Consider the following 15941-nt stretch of genomic DNA (forward strand, 5'->3'; position numbering starts at 1 on the left):
GGTCAGTAGATGTATCAGTTGCTGCATTAGTAGTTGGACAAATAGCTGTTCTGTTTGAATAACATTGACAGATCTGACAATCTCTACAACAAAGAACGAATAACAATTTTCAAAACACATCCCGTAAACAATTGGTCACTATTAAATACAAATGTTTGCCAGTAAATATCTTCTTTCTAATTTGTTGTTATGCTTAGGAAGAAATTATTTCCCTGGGTATTCTAATGCTTCTTTGTCACTAGGGAGTATTTTCTTAAAAAAAGAAAAAAAAACGTTAATTAATTAACTTGGTGATGGTACTGAATAGTTTAAATAATGTTGTCCATTGAAGCTGTTACAGGAACTGATACGTAGCAGAGCTATTGTAATGCTCTTCTTTTATATTAAACTGAAAGCAACTTTAAAAAAAAGATTCAGAAAGAACGGAGATGTGGGAGCAAAGAATAAGTTTTGTGTGTCTGAGGGGAGGGAAAAGGAAAAAATGAGTGACCCCAGGGACTTTCTAGCTAAAAACTGTATGGATTATCATACTACATAAGTTGCTGTAATTTGACTTTTATGTAGTAAGTTGTGGTGTGAAGTAATTTGGTGTTGCAGTTGAAATGTGTAGTTAGTTAATGGTGTCCCAGTGTCTCTAAAAAGAAAAGGTCATTTGCTACTTTTACTAACTGGAGAGAATGACCTTCTTTCTGAGTCATAATTTTAAATCTTGCAGGTATGCTAAAGTAGTTAATTTAGAGCTCATCATACATCCCTGCTATCTGTTCAAAAAATACGTGCTTATCCTTTATTGGTGACTTTCTTGAGTCACCATCCCTGGAGGTCTTCAAGAAATGTGTAGATGTAGAACTTAGTAGCATGGTTTAGTGGCGGACTTTAGTGCTAGGTTAAAGGTTGGACTAAATGATCTTAGAGGTCATTTCCAACCTGAATGATTCTATGATAAGCTTGAGAGCTCCACAAGTGGTTTGTTTTTGTTGTTGTTGTTGTTTTAAGATTTTTCTAAATCTGTTTTCTCTAAAACAGAAGAATAACATAACATTCTTCCCTCTTTTGGTGTTGAATGCAAGATGTGTATTTTTGAATGGTGCATCTTTACCACCTTCTGTGGGTTTTGCATGCTTTCTGTGTATGTGAGACAAAGATGATTTTTGCCAATGCTTCCTAAGAGATCTGCCTGTGCGGCTTATACTCTTGTCCCAAGGGTCACTAACAACATTTAGGTGCTCATATGTTTCTGAGTAACAGACGTGACTGTGATGTTGCAATGTGCACAATAATAATACCAGGTGTTTTTGCTTTAGTAAAGGACAAGGGTCCCTCAGGCTGTTTTCCCATCTCAATCAACCCAAGCAGTTCATGTCATCATATGATGGAATGGTTCTAAGTAATCTCAGCTGCTCTCATACATTCTAAGTCATTACTAAGACTTATGCCAATAAACACATTAGTTCAGTATTCACATGATACTACATGAGCCAGGCAGACTTTGATTTATATCCTTTTCTAAGTTCAGAGATGTCATTCTTCATCTGACAATGCAGTTGAAAGGTATCACAAATCTGTCCTCCAGTGTATTTCCATGAGTTTCTTCTTGATAGGAGTTGTATATACAAGGTTTCATTACCATAGAGGGATCATTGCAATAGTAGAGTTTTGGCGTTCTTTCTCAACAGAACATGTTTATATTTGCTAGGTGATTGATATGATTAGATTGCAGCTACTTCTGTGTCGTACATACTTAAGGCATCTTGTACAAAGTTAAAAGATACTTTCTGTTTAAAGTATGTTGAATTCAGCAATAATATGGTGAGGACTTAGAGGAATGTGAAAACTTTTATTATCAGGAATCCTGTCATCTTCCATATTAAGCAGTTGTGTAAGCCTCAATTCTATTTCCCAGTGATCTAAAAACCCTTGCAATAATTAAGCAAGAGAATTGTAGAGGAAATATAGGAAAAGGTGCCTCCTCACTGTCCTTTCCCTGCATTTCCTGTGTATGTACCAAAATAATTTTTCTAATGAACTTGTTTTTCTGTTAATAATGGAACTGTAGGGCGTGCCAAAATAGCATGGGAAATTCCTGCTATTAATGCAGTTACATTTATTTCAAAGGGAACAAGAGGAAAGTATTTTATTCTAGCAATAGACTTGCTCACTTTCCACCTCAAATTCTTTTGTTGTCCAAAGGACTGATGAAAAGAATGAATAGCACTAATGAAATCACTACTGCTTTATAAAGATGCTTTTTTTTTTTTTTTAAAAAAAGGACCTTTTGGGTGAAGGGTTATTTGTCATTTGTTTTGCAATGCTGTTTTTCAAATAACCATCTAGTTACAATAGAAAAGATCTATTAATTGAAGCAGATTGAATTTATTGACATGTTGCCTCAGGAAAGCAAAGAGCGGTTTCTGACAATCATAAGGAAGCTGAGTTTTGTTTACATCTTCATCCAGCCATTGTGCCCTGCCATCTATTGTGATTACTACAGAAATGAAACTTCTAAAATGTTTTCTGCATTCATGTATTTCAACAGAAGTGTCACCGGTGATGGCAGATTTGCTGATGAAGAGCAACCGTTTCCCTGGTGAGAAAAGATGAATTTTTTTTCTCCTCCTCCAAATTCTCAATATTCTGAAAGCTTAGATGTCATCCCAGGACTGCTTAGAAACATAGGTACCTTCAGCAAGGAAAAGCTTGGTGGCAAACAGTTTACTCCCAAGTGGCCTGCTCTACACTTATATTAATTAATGATTTCTATAAATAGCTACAAAAGGATTAGAAGGTGCTGTAAAGAAGGTATACTATGCCCTATTTTCTATCACCACTGCTGTTTGTAGTAAATGCCTGCTTGATGTAATTCTTAAGCATTCATTAACTGTTTCCGTAAGACAAGTTTCTCTTTCCTGTGCTTTTTAGAATTCTGGAATGCTTTAATAGAATACAATAAAAACAGCGGATGAATACTGGAAATTGTTTCTGATAGCTTGAACTAGCTCCACATCCGTGCCCAAAATATCCTTTCTTTTTTTCCTCAAAGAAAACGATACCTACAGAGGAGAGAGATTTCATTCCTGAAGAGAGTACCCATTCTATTTTGCTCTGGTTGAATTTTTAAAATTAACGACACAATATGAATATCAGCTTGCTGTATTGTTTAGCTGATATTGCTGCAGATTATCCTGACTTCCTTCAGGATTTGTCCTTGCTTATTATATATATTCATAACTTTTGGAGTTCTTATGAAGATATAGAAGCAGAAGATTAATCTACTCTTAACTAATCTTTCTCTATTTCTGCCTCAGTTTCACTAGTTGTTAAGACTACTGATTTAAGAAAGAAACAATCAAGTGGTGGAAAAGCTTTTGCAGGGTTTTCTGAAGTGTTTTTCAAAGAAAATGTGATAGATGCTCTTCCAAGAAGGTACCTGCAGAATAGAAATTTTACAGATTTCTAAGGAAAAGAGCAACGGGCAACAGTTATCTCTAGTCTATTCACTTGTGAAAGACAGAGCGGAGTTTAGGCATGCTTTTGCTGTCTAGTCCAAAGGGAGTCTTTCTGCTCTAGTTCTTAGGTTATTGGTCTCAAAATGTGGGAAATCTAGGTCTTGAGAGTTCTTATTACTAACTGAAATTGAGGCACCGGAATGGAAGTGCCTGCCACGGAAGGAGTAAAGGAAAGGCAATGGACAGTCCAGATAGGACTGGAATAATAATGGATTTAGATTGAGGTTTTGTTTAGAATGAGAATGCTTAAGCAAAATTCAGGTTAGGAAGATGAAGATGCTGTAGTTTTCAGACTAGAATATTTAGGCTAGTATTTCAGGTGTATTTTTTTTAATCGTGAGAGTTCATCTGTTGGTTGTCTGCTTGCCTAAAGATATCCTGCCACAAATAGAAATTGTCAATAGTACTTTGCATATTAGGCAGAAAATGCAAAGTCTGAGGAATATAAAGGATGAGATATAGGGTTTTCATCAATTTCTATTATTCTTTGAAGCCATAGTATTTAATATGTACACAAAGTTCTTCAACAGCCTGTATAAACAGAATACTGTATTCTTTTGACTGCTGGAGCTGTCATAAGTAATGAACTATGCCCATGATTGTGTTTATAGAGGAACTGTTATTTGCTCATCTTCAGGATGACTCAGAGTGTAGTTGGCCTATTTGTCAATATATTTTTGCAAATTATGTTGCCTCTGTACTATTTATGCTTTCTCTTATCAGTAGTATCAGATAATCTCAGTTATACCTTTCACTCCCTTTGTTTTTTGTCCTTTTTAGTGATGTTACTTATGATATAATCCTCTAACTCTTGAAATAATTTCAGGACATCTATATAATCAGTTATCCTTTTTCAATTATTTGTATGCTTTTGAAAATCTTTGTAGCTGAGAAACAGGACTGATTGAAGATTTGTGTAATTGGTTTAATACTTTAATTTATACCTTTTTTAGCTGTCTGCAAGTAAAACACTGTCTTTATGTTTTCTAAAAGAAAAACAGCCTTTAAATATTGAGCTGAATAATTGAGCTAAATATTGACTAATTCTTTTTAATTTGAGGCACATCTATTACTTATTCCCACGTTGTGTTTGTACCTACATTGTTTGTCCCTGAGATGACATCATAGAAAGGAAAGTTCAGTAGTAGTTGAGCAAAATAGGAACACATTCTCTTTAAGTAGCTCACTGAAGGTCAATACTGTGTCTAAAAAGACAGAATGCCTTGCAAGTGCTATGTTGTGGGTCTGGAATAAATCACCTGGTTTAAAATAAGTTAAAAAACGTATTCCCCATTCGATCAATGAATTACAATAGAGAAAACTAATTCTGGTGTCCTTTGACAACATGAAATACCTGGATAGTATAATTAAATATGAATAAATGGATTAATAAAAATGGAAATGTTAAATGGCATGTAGGAAATTAATATCTGTAAGAACAAATAATTAAGCAAAATATTAATTTTCTGGTTTTTGCTAAAAGCTAAAAACAATTCCTATTAGTTGCTTAGGTTCAAAAGTATCAATTGGAATTATGTATAGACAGGAGGTAGGTTTGCATAACATGCATTATTTTTTTACGTGCATTATCTGAATAGTTTCTTCAGTGTGTATCTGTTTTTACTCCTCAGTGTGTTTTTGTTTTTTTTTTTTAAATGCTTTTTTAGTGTAAGGCCATCTTTGGCTTCATGTTCAGACCAGAAGGATAGTAAACCCTGCGGCTGGGGAGTCAGGCTGGAGTTTCCAATCCAGTTTTTCTACAATATTCACAATCTTTGGATGATTAAGTCTGCTGCAGAGTACACCTGTTATTATCAGAAGGATTTGACTGTATGAGTCTTGATCAAGTAGAATTGTGAACTTTGGTGTGTGGTGGGTTTTTTGTTTGGTTGTTTTTTTGATGCGGAGTCAAATTCTGATTGTGTTTCAACTGGTGTGAAATTTGAGTTGATCTGTGGATGTTGACTAGTACTTCTGGTGCTGAGCACCCACATAGGTCCCCCTATAAAATTTTCAAGTGTAGTCCTCCTAAATACTGCTTTTCTATCCAAGTGATTTGAGTGGTATTATTTCAAACTCAAAACGTGAAATTTTAGCAGCAATAATTCCACTGCTATGGAAAGAAGATTGGTTTGCATCTTGACCTGTAAGACAGCTACTGCTGTCTTCACGAAGTGTTCGCATTAGAAGTATCTTTTTTTTTTTTTACAGTGCGTAGCTTTTCTGATTGTAATGATTGTTTACCTAAAAGAAGAAGGGATAGCGATCTTGAATTGTTGGCTTGCAAAGTATAATTACTCCAATGGGAGTTAGATGTTCAGTCTAATTTTAAGTGGTGCATATTTACTGAATCTCAGGGAAAGCATACGGGAATCGTACTTGTTTGCCTATAATATCAAAAGCTCTTAAGAGCGTGTTGGACTGTTTAGTGGCTAACCCTTTTCCGCCTTGAGCTAACTGTTCAGATTTTAATGAATATTCTAACACAGATGGACAGCATTGATCATAGCCTGTCTGCCTCTGACCCATGTGCAAGATAAACATACAGTGCACATATACATAGTTTTGAATTGCTTGGTTTTCTTCATGTTTACTCCATGGAGTTTGTAGCATCTCTTCTGAGTCAAGTTTGCAACTTTTGATGTTAATGTTCTTTACAGCAGTGGCCTGCCTTTCTCTTTTTCCTGACATCTAGAAGCCTTATTAAAGTTGCCCATCCTCTAGGGTGAAGTGAAACATTTTTGTGTTTTGAAAGCTTAAAGACCTTAATTTATGGAAGAGTTCAATTCTTCTGTTAATGTACTGCAGATAAGCAGAAAATTGTTGAATGTGTTTTATTGTGTTACCTTTGGGGGCAGCATGTTCAAATAATGATCTAGAGTACCAGTGCTAAGTTTCATACCCACCAATGCGATGCATGGTGTTACGATAAAGAGTTCACTCTTCAGCATTATATTTCCTAGGGGTTCATACATTTTGTGGTGGAAAATTTTGGGTGTTGACCAATGATAAGTACACAGTGACTTTGCAGTATTTCTTTCGGAGCCTGAGTATCCTGATATTCTGCACCTTATACATGTCAACAAAAATTCTGGGGGGACGTTTTCTTGTTTCATAGTAAGGGAACCATGTGTATGTCTCCTGTGTGATTCCAGTTCCTCTTATTCAATATAATCTTACAGGTAAAATGTGGCAGGACATGGTTTATATTTGACGTTAATATGACCTGTACTATTAGTTTTTGGGACCTTGTGTATCTCTAAGTTTGGAGACACAGAATCCTTCCCTTGTTTCAAGGTCTCTTTTCTATGCACTTGTGTGCACCAAGACCCTTTTCCCTGATGTGTGTTTCCACAAAGGTACTTCAGTCCGCTACTAACATGTATCAGGAGAGCCTTTGTTCTTATCCTGTGTAAGATAATACCCTTTAGGCAGATAATACATTAGTTAGTAAAGATTCAGGTTCTTGCAGCAGATCCTGCTGTTTTCTTTAGGGACAAGATGACTTTTTGTACTGACTTTACACTTTCTTCTAGCCTGTCAAGCAGTTTATTTCAGAGTTGTGCTTTATCAGAGCTATTCATCTGTGAGGTATTTCCCTAAGCCATATTTTCCACAATTACAATCTACTTAGCAAGTGTTAGGCATGAGATGTGTCATTATTTCTTCCTATATAGTCGACCTGAAAATTTTCAGAAAAACTCTATGGTTGTTACTGAGCTGTAGTAGAAAATATGCACTTCAACTAGGGGATTTCTTGAGGGATTGTGTGGTAAAAGCTCTTCTCCCCTTCACCCTCCTGATTTTAGCTAAGGCTCTTCAATTATAGTGCAAGTACCTGTATGCCTGTAAATGAGTTCTGCAGAGTTGTCAAGAAGTTCTGTCCATATTTTAATAAGCACTGTGGTCTTTCTGAAGCTTCACAGTATAGCATTGTCCAGCTGAATGAAGACCCAAAGGGTACTCTGAGACACTTTTCCAGATATTTTTCTGTCTGTGGAAATCATCAGTGTGACTTTTTTTTTTGTAATCAGACACAGTATGATGAGCACTCAAAAGAAGAAAGCTAATTATTTACCCATGACTGTTCTTTTTAGAGACTTACTGGTTGTATATACTTCCGCAACCTACCCTTGCAGGTTTTCCCTTTGTAGTCCATATAGAATTTGTGAATCTTTGGTTGAAAGGAAAATACAGACCTGCTTAAATAGTTAAATGATCCTAACCAGTAGAACAATGCTGTCCTGAATACTGCTAGCATTAAAAATAAACCTGAATTATAGTGTAGCTGTAGTCATGCTCTGAACATACATCAGTAACAAAGAACAGCCTTTCTGAATGGCATACCTGTTTCAGGACTACCCACTACTGGAGGAGACACCGCTATGATTTAGCCTGGAATTAAACCCCTTTGTGTCTAGTAGTCCTACTGATACTTGTCCTACTGGCTTGCCTGAGCAGGCCCCCCTGATCCGCGTAGCATTGCTCTATGTCTATTCTTCTTATCACTTAGTCAGACTTCCTGATTTTGGGTGTAGATACATTATGTCTGGCTTTCCAATGCATGCAAGGTATGTTTGTAAAAGATGATATTCAGTGCTTCTATTTATGTATAAAGAGTCTGCATCTTATTGCAGTGCCTAGTCTACTTTCAGAGCCTTTCGAAAAGTTTGTTTCTCTTCTAGACACTTGAAGACCTGAAAACATCAGTACACCAAGGATCCAAAACAAAATTGCTCTTGAATCACATTTCTGGGTTCTAAATTAACCGGGAGGAAGTAAGTTTGTGGGGGCTAAAAGGCAAAGAATAAAAAAATAAAGGAGGAGGGGAGGAGATGGAATGATTACAGTGATTACTGGGGAAAAAGGAGGGGGGTAATGCATAAGGGGGAACAATGTGAGGGCAGAAACTGAAGGAGAACTACCAGGTGAGACACCCCAAGAGCATCCTCTGTTTTCTGGAAGCATCAAAGAAGCCTGTTGGTCACTGTTAGAAGACACTGCACAAGATGGACTCTGCATGACCTATTGTGGCTTTTGTATGTTTTTGTTACATAAACGTCCAGTGCACTTTTAGATTAAGGACTACTGATTTTGTTTACCTAATCAAAATAAAGACAAGAAATAAAATGGCTCTAATGCCAAACAATGAAACTAGCAGTGGCATAGATAGGTTTGCTTATGAGGAAGGAACTGAGAAAATTAGAACTGTGGTTAATTGGTAATGAAAATGCTGTGCAGATATAGATGTATAGTAATTGTGTGCTCCTAATTAGTTTTCTGACAAAAAAAAACATCAAAAATTAAAGAAAATGGAGTTCATAAACTAAGATGCTCTAGAAATTTATTTTAAAATAATCTAAATCTACCCTAACTAAATATTACTTTATAAAATGCTACTATAGGTTAGCACTGAGGCCAATGTATTATTGAGAGCACGTGGATGATAAGAGATCTTTCATGTGGCAGCAATGCAGACTAAAGCTTGTTGTCAGGAAGGAACTTCTGAATACGTCTTTCTGTGAGTGTCTGTACTTCTGCATCTTGTCATCTGTTTATATACTAAAAAGAGTAGTTGAAGAAAAGCTTTTGGACTAACTAGACCATGTTTTGTTTCGTATTTTTATAAAAGTGTGTGTTCTGTAAATTCTGGTAGTATTGGAGCTTCTGCAGATGGCACCTTCAGAAGACAAGGTTTTGCTGTTTGTCTTTCCAAGCTGTCTTCCACATAACCTTTTCTGGATTCAGTGTTGCTGATGTTTGAGATACGCTACTGTTTTATATGGAGCTGGTGGAGAGAAAATGGTGTTTTGTTAGCCAGTCTCCAGAAACTTCTTCAATGTTAATTCCTTCAATTTTTTTTGTCAACAAAAATGAGTTTGGTTATTTTGGGGTCTTCATACAGCCACTGCTTCCTCTCATTAAGCTTTGCTGCCTCACTGATCAAACATGCTTCTTAGAGGCAATTCTGTAGAGAAGCATTAACTTACATTAGTATTACGCTGTGTACCCCTCTTAACTGGTAGCTAGATAATCGTTGGGGCACCAGGGCTACATCTGTACTAATTATTAATAAAAGTAAAAGAGGACTCGGCCTCTGGCATGGTGTCCAACTGCTTTGTCATGGTTTGTGTCAATACAATGAAAACATGTTTAACCCCTTTGCTCCCACATAAACTGGGAATGTCTGTGCCCCCTGTCTAGGCCTTTGTCAAGGAGCATGCTACCTTTTTTGGGCCAAAACTACATCGCCGACTATGCTAACAGTTTAACTGAAGGGAAAGTTAAGGCCCCACATTCAGGCCCGTTGCCAGACTGTTTTACAAGTAAGGAGGTGGCCACATTCTGAGATGTTTAAGGCCCTGAAGTATGAAGGAAAGAGCCCAAGCACTATATCTCTGTTGGGCTCTTACACTCAGCGTTTGTGAGTTAGACTTTGTGTTCATAAGCAGCATCTTTGGAGGGAGCTTGCCCAATCCTTTGCCTCTGGGATGCAGTTCTTAGAAATGTGCTGTTCTCTGGAATACTGCTGAACATGAGAGAGTACAGATTTACCATTAACAGAGGCTCAGAGCTAGAAAAACAAACAAACATATAAACACACAGTTTCTGAATGAATACTGCTTTCCCTTCAGTATGCATTACTTCACAGTCCTCATGGTCTGCATACATTCAAGAAAGCAATGTTCCTCATACGGGCTACTGTGATTTCCCTCGTATAAGAGGGATAAAGATGAACCAGTTGCCAAGTTTTTCCTCCTCTATAAATCATCAGAGCCTCTGTCAGTTGATTTTCTTGATGAGTCCCTTATCAGCTGATCAGATTTCTGCCAATTGACTTTGTTTCCAAGGCAACTGCTCTCTTGACAAGCCAGTTCCCTTCAATAGTAGGTAGCTTATTTTTTAGAGTAGGTTGATTACGTTTTAACTGCATACTTCTTAACAAGATCTTGCTGCAGAAGTTTCAGCCCTACATGAAAGTGAAAAGATAACAAAGAAGCAAAAGGCTGACTAAAATGGAGTTGACAGCATGGTAAAGATACATAAAGAGATTTTATAATCTCTCACAAAATTCATAAATTGTACATATTCCCTAAAGATAAGCATGCCCACCAGTTGCTCTCATTTATATATGTATTCAGTGTATTCTTTTTCTGAAAATAATGAAAGTTCCTCAGTTCTGTGAATACGAGCGGCACAGCAGTCTGCTTTTGCACAGAGCTATATCTTTAAACCTATTGATACTGATGTTTAAGGAAGCATAGGTTTTAACCAGGCTTTTATTTATTTTTTTAAAACCTCAGTTCAGACTTTGACATGGTCTTCCCCTTCATTGCTCATACATAGACTGATAACTGTTCAGGTTACCACATCCTTTGCTTCAGGGTCTCTTCTATTCAGCTGGTTTTGTATTCTACAGAACTTGTAGGATTGTCTCTATTTAAGTTTCTTCGATTCTTCTTATGGATTAATGTTTTAGAGGAAGAGACATCGACAGGATGTAGTTAGGTAACTCTTTTTCTGAGAAGAGCAAGCTCAAACATCTATATTCATATAGGCAGTCATGCCTATATAGGTAGCCATAGTGTCGTTATGCCTACACGTAAGTTTTAGGATACTGATTTCTGAATATAGCTGGATTAGTATTAGGTGACTGAAGTAGTTATTCTCTTGCTTATTCAGTGTCCTTTCCAGAGGTTATAGTCTTGATTTCAGGGATGACAAAACCTTACAGAATTATTTCTGAAACTTCAGGAGTTTGTAGGACAACTTATTCACATGAATGAAATCAAGTATTAATTTGTGTTAAAACACTAAACTGTATTTAATGTGTACTATAGAACCTTCTTTCTTGGCTTTGCATATACAAATGTTGGTCTGTTTTAGGGATGTTAGCACTTATCTTTTTTTTTTAAAGTCATTTCTTCCCTAGATGACTAGGAAATGCTGTGTATGAGCTTCAGTAATTTCAAGACAGTTTGTATAAGCGTTTGGATTTTAGAGCACTTAAATCCTCATGCTGTAAAGGAAAGCATGATTCACTGTTAGCCATAATAAAGCAAGTGTTCCTGTGTAATGTGATTGCTTGGGAAATTTTTGACTGATCACAGTCAGCTTTCCAGTCCCTTTTATAGGGAAGTGATCTTACAAGAGCTTTGTGTTTTATTCTGTCTCCATCTGTTGATAGGATGACTTACATCTCTGTCTGGACTGGCAGACAGGATTTAGGCGCCAATCCAGCAAACCACTTAAAAAACAGTTTAGCTTTAAGCTTTATAGCAACTAAATTAACAGGTTAAAAAAAATGAAATAACATTGCTAACACACTACTGTTAGCCATAGAAGGAAATTTAGGAGATTAGGTTGTATTGCTACATGAACTGTAAATGGAATAAGAAGTGTTAAATTAAGCATGTATTGAGAATAGAAAATATAGATGAAGACCTTTGTCTTCAGTACAGAATTTAAGGGAGGAAAGAGTCCTGTTTTAATAATAAAGAGAGTCTGTGTTATATACGTGTAGATCAACGCTGCTTGGGTGTATAGACATGCAAACAATACATTTATCACAGATGTATGTAGCAATTTCCTTTGGCCAAAAAAATGTAATAATATAATCAACAAGAATTAAGGCATTGCTTTACAAAAAATGACAACGTAATGTGTTTCTTTTACTAACAAAACTAGTCTACATTATGCAGTTAGAAATAGTTCGTGCAGATCTGAAAATTCTAATACTTACATTAAAGTTTATCAAGGTTTGTTTCTTTGAAAATTCTTCTCATTAAATCTTTTAGAAGTGTTAATTCTATCATAAGAAAAAGTTGTCCTTGTGCATGAATAAACCTACGGTTTTAAAGTAGTAAATTTTATATTCATGGTGATAAAAACTGGATCATTTTGAGTTTAGTTTGGTTCAGCTTCCAGTCTTACTGTACAAGTGGAAATACGTTAGTTTGTATTCCATTAGGGTGACCTCTTGTGGTGTAAATATGTCAGTATTTCTGAAAGAGCTTTCTGTAATACATTCTGAAGAAAGTTGTACTTAACGTGTCATTTTAATGAGCAAATAAACTAACAAATTAGTAAAAGTAGTTTATGTTTTCCAATTAGTTATTAATACATGTATCTTGTATTGAGTATATGTGAAGAAGGAGGCATTTTGAGCATTGTATTCTGTTATACTTTCTATGTGTGTATATTGTATCTTTTAGTGACCAGATGAGAAAGCCTGGTGTAGGTTCATTGTGGCCAAGAAGTGCAGGGTGGAAGAGACGACTAGCAGGTACTTATATAAAGCATTTCGATCTCCAGTCGAAAAACTGGAGTGTTTTTTTATTATTATTATTGTTATATTTTTTGTGTATTTTTGATTTTATATATATATGTGTGTGTGTGTGTAATCTATTCTTACATTTGCAGATGTGAAATACATTCAAATAGATATAATCTAAATTTTTGCGATTTGAAGATCTTTTTTTTCACTGTATTTTTGTTTTTCTAAATGCATTATATTTTTAGTATTGGTATACAGGAACAATATTGAAGAGATATTCACTCTAAAATCTGTTGATATTTTCTCTCTTGGTTTTCTCATATGTAGTCTTAAAAATTTGCCGATCCATTAACACTTCAATGTCCATTGCTTTTTGTAAGCTTGCATAGTTGCACTGAAACTAATAAGGCTATCTCAGGCTATATTAGCTGAAGATACAGATTCTAGATTCCCCTGTAGGGCTGCATTTTGCTAATTTTTACATAACAAATTTTAAATAATATTTTCTGAGAACTGGCATGGTTCATACATAGCAAGAGCATATTTCAGAGTCTCGTATGCAAACTTGGAAGTTTTCTACTTTGCTGTTATTTTTTTATTACTGTTTCACTAGAACTAAGCAGTTTTGTGATTCTGGATTGTTTTGACAAAAGCTGTGATGTGCTCTGCTTTCATTTACTTAGAGGAACTGGGAATACTTAATATATCATGGGAGTTGTTATTCTGTGGGGCTGTATCTTCTCCATTTACAAACCTTTTAATTTATTTCTACTATTTTATTGGAGAAAAATCATGTGTGTTATGATTATGTCTTTTTATATCTACTTTTTTTTAACATCATATAGCTTTCTTAGTTCATGTGTACTTCATCCTTAACCCCAGAATAAATAGTGGGATAGCTGTAGGAATTCTCAAAAACTTCTGTAAACCAGAGGTAGTGTTCATTCTCAGATTATTTCTATTTTCAGATTTCTGTTTGTACTTTCACATTTTAGAGAGGAGGTAGACTGTTTTAATATTGGTATAGTTGTAGCCACTAAGTATTCCACGAAAAGGCTAAACACAGTAAGTCAGGCAGCACACAGCTTTTGAAAGCTCAGTGTTGCTAAGGCTCTTGTATTTACATGCTAAAAACAGCAACCAATAAATGTAGGCTGATTAGTGATTTTTTTTTTTTTACCAGAATGCAAAGCTGTGGTTAAGACCTGTGAAAAACTGAGACAACAAACTTCAGTTTGCTAAACTCTCTTGCTTGAGTATTTTTCCTATTGAATTATGATTTGCTCAGTTAGAAGGTTCAGGACTGTTTCTGCAATATTTCAACGACAACTAGTACCGTAACTTTTCATCTGCACCTTAAAAATCTCCCAGGACTGTGAGTCCTGCAAGTTTATAACTTATTAATGTTGCTTCTCTTTATAATCACATATCTACTGCTCATTCTTGTCGCTAGAATTAATATTGTTCACTAATTGTAGTATTAACCTTTTTTTTTTTTTTGGTAGTTACAAGACATACCTCATTAAAAAAAATATGCCATGATACAACTTCTAGGTTCTTATCTTTTCTGATGGATATGAGACAATTGCAGCAGAGTGGCACAAAACTTCAGTTCTTTTTGTTCTGAACTAAAAATTAAATGGCTTTGTTAATTATTTGTTTTTTCTGGTAAGACATCTGGCCGTTATCTGCAAATACATACACGAACTTTTCTATTTATTGCTTCATGAAGTTAAGCATGTGCATGATTAGGAAGTTGATCCCATCTTAGCATTTACAAGAAGAAGCTGTCAGTTAGAAAGAAAAGGGACAATTAAGTAAATATGTGGGTTTTGTGGCAGGCAAGGTAAGTGGAAGCTATTCCAATGTTCTCACTTCAGCCATGCTCTTACCTTTCCAGAACAGAATTTTCACTGCAAATGCTGCAGTGTTTTTGTTAAACTACTCCTCAGATCTAAGACTATGAGTTCATTTGATCTGGAAAATTTAATAAAAGGTCTGCAAAATAAGTAAAAATAATAATTCTGTTACCTAATAATATGTACTTACACTAATATGTATATATGCACATACCAACAATATATATTTATGAAACAGCAGTTTTTTGGTTTTTTTTGCATGATCTATTCTAACATATATTATTGATAGCTTTACTCTGTGTAAAGGATACAGACAGTCAATATGGATGTACGAAAAAAGAGTTTGTTTTTTAAATCTCTGGATTTTTTTTTTTAAAGAAAAACCCTTTAAAACAGTTTTAAATTGTTTCACTCTTTCAAGTAAAGCTCAGCACATTCATTTTTTGAGGTCTGAGACACTGTCCTCAGAATGCAAACCTCTAAGTATTCTGTTTTAGATTTATTGTTATGTTTGAACTGGCTAAGAATTTACATTGTAATTTAAATGCAAGACTTAGTAACAAAGAGTAGGAGATACTTTCTGACAAATCTGTCACTTAAAAGTATATATGGCTTTGTTCTTGTTATTTAGTGGAGTTGTGTGGCTTACTTCCCTATTAAAAAAAAAAAAAAGTTGAAACCCCATAAAAACTAAAAAAACCCACAACCAAACCTCAACATTATAACAACAACTTTGTTTGCTATCAAGATAAGGAGATTAACCTGATCTTGAACTCCAGAAATATGACTGCCTGCACCTTTTAGCAGTTGTTAGCTCCTGCCAAACTCAAGTTGAACAGAAACTCTGGCTCTCCAGGAGTAGTGGGCCAATGGTCAAGACCAGAATTTTGTCGCTTCACATAGTGCCAGGTGAATGTGAAAAGGATGTACATCAGATTGGAATAATTCTCAGTGATACTGAATTCATATGAAAGTCAGTACTGGAATCTATTTTTTTTACAGAAACCCATTTTCACCAACAGCCTTGTCCAGTCTGAGAAGAGATCCAAGCTCTCAGTTTTGCTTGCAGAAGAATTTCAGACCACTGATTTTTTTTGGTCTACCAATTTTTAACTTTCTGTTTGCTGATAGATATGTTTTATATTTCCTTTCCAAAAGAAACTATAAAAAACATTTTTTTTCTTGAAACTTCTGTTTTTGAAGTGGATAAGGTTTCTGACAATGAACAGTAGCTTTCTCATTCACTTTGTAGGAAATTGGTTGAGGGTGGCCAAGAGAGCTAGGAATTGTTGACTTCAA

The 15941-nt window shown here is 35.4% G+C and overlaps 1 protein-coding gene across 14 annotated transcripts in view; it reads left to right on the forward strand.

Moving 5' to 3' along the window:
- ARMC2 (armadillo repeat containing 2) overlaps window positions 1–15941 on the forward strand; it is a gene marked incomplete at its 5' end in the record, with an annotated part of 67221 nt that overhangs the window by 10073 nt on the left and 41207 nt on the right. For 10 of the 14 annotated variants that reach the window (XR_014582615.1, XM_083831869.1, XM_083831860.1 and 7 more), the window contains 2 exons: window positions 2537–2587; window positions 12722–12792. Coding sequence is in view for 13 of the 14 variants with exons in the window: in XM_083831869.1 (XP_083687995.1) it covers window positions 2537–2587; window positions 12722–12792 (122 nt within the window). The remainder of the gene's footprint in view (window positions 1–2536; window positions 2588–12721; window positions 12793–15941) is intronic. The other 4 variants (XM_083831861.1, XM_083831863.1, XM_083831867.1 and 1 more) reach the window with 1 other exon arrangement.

Source organism: Anser anser, assembly GCF_964211835.1.
Source record: "Anser anser genome assembly, chromosome: 3".
NCBI lineage: Eukaryota > Metazoa > Chordata > Aves > Anseriformes > Anatidae > Anser > Anser anser.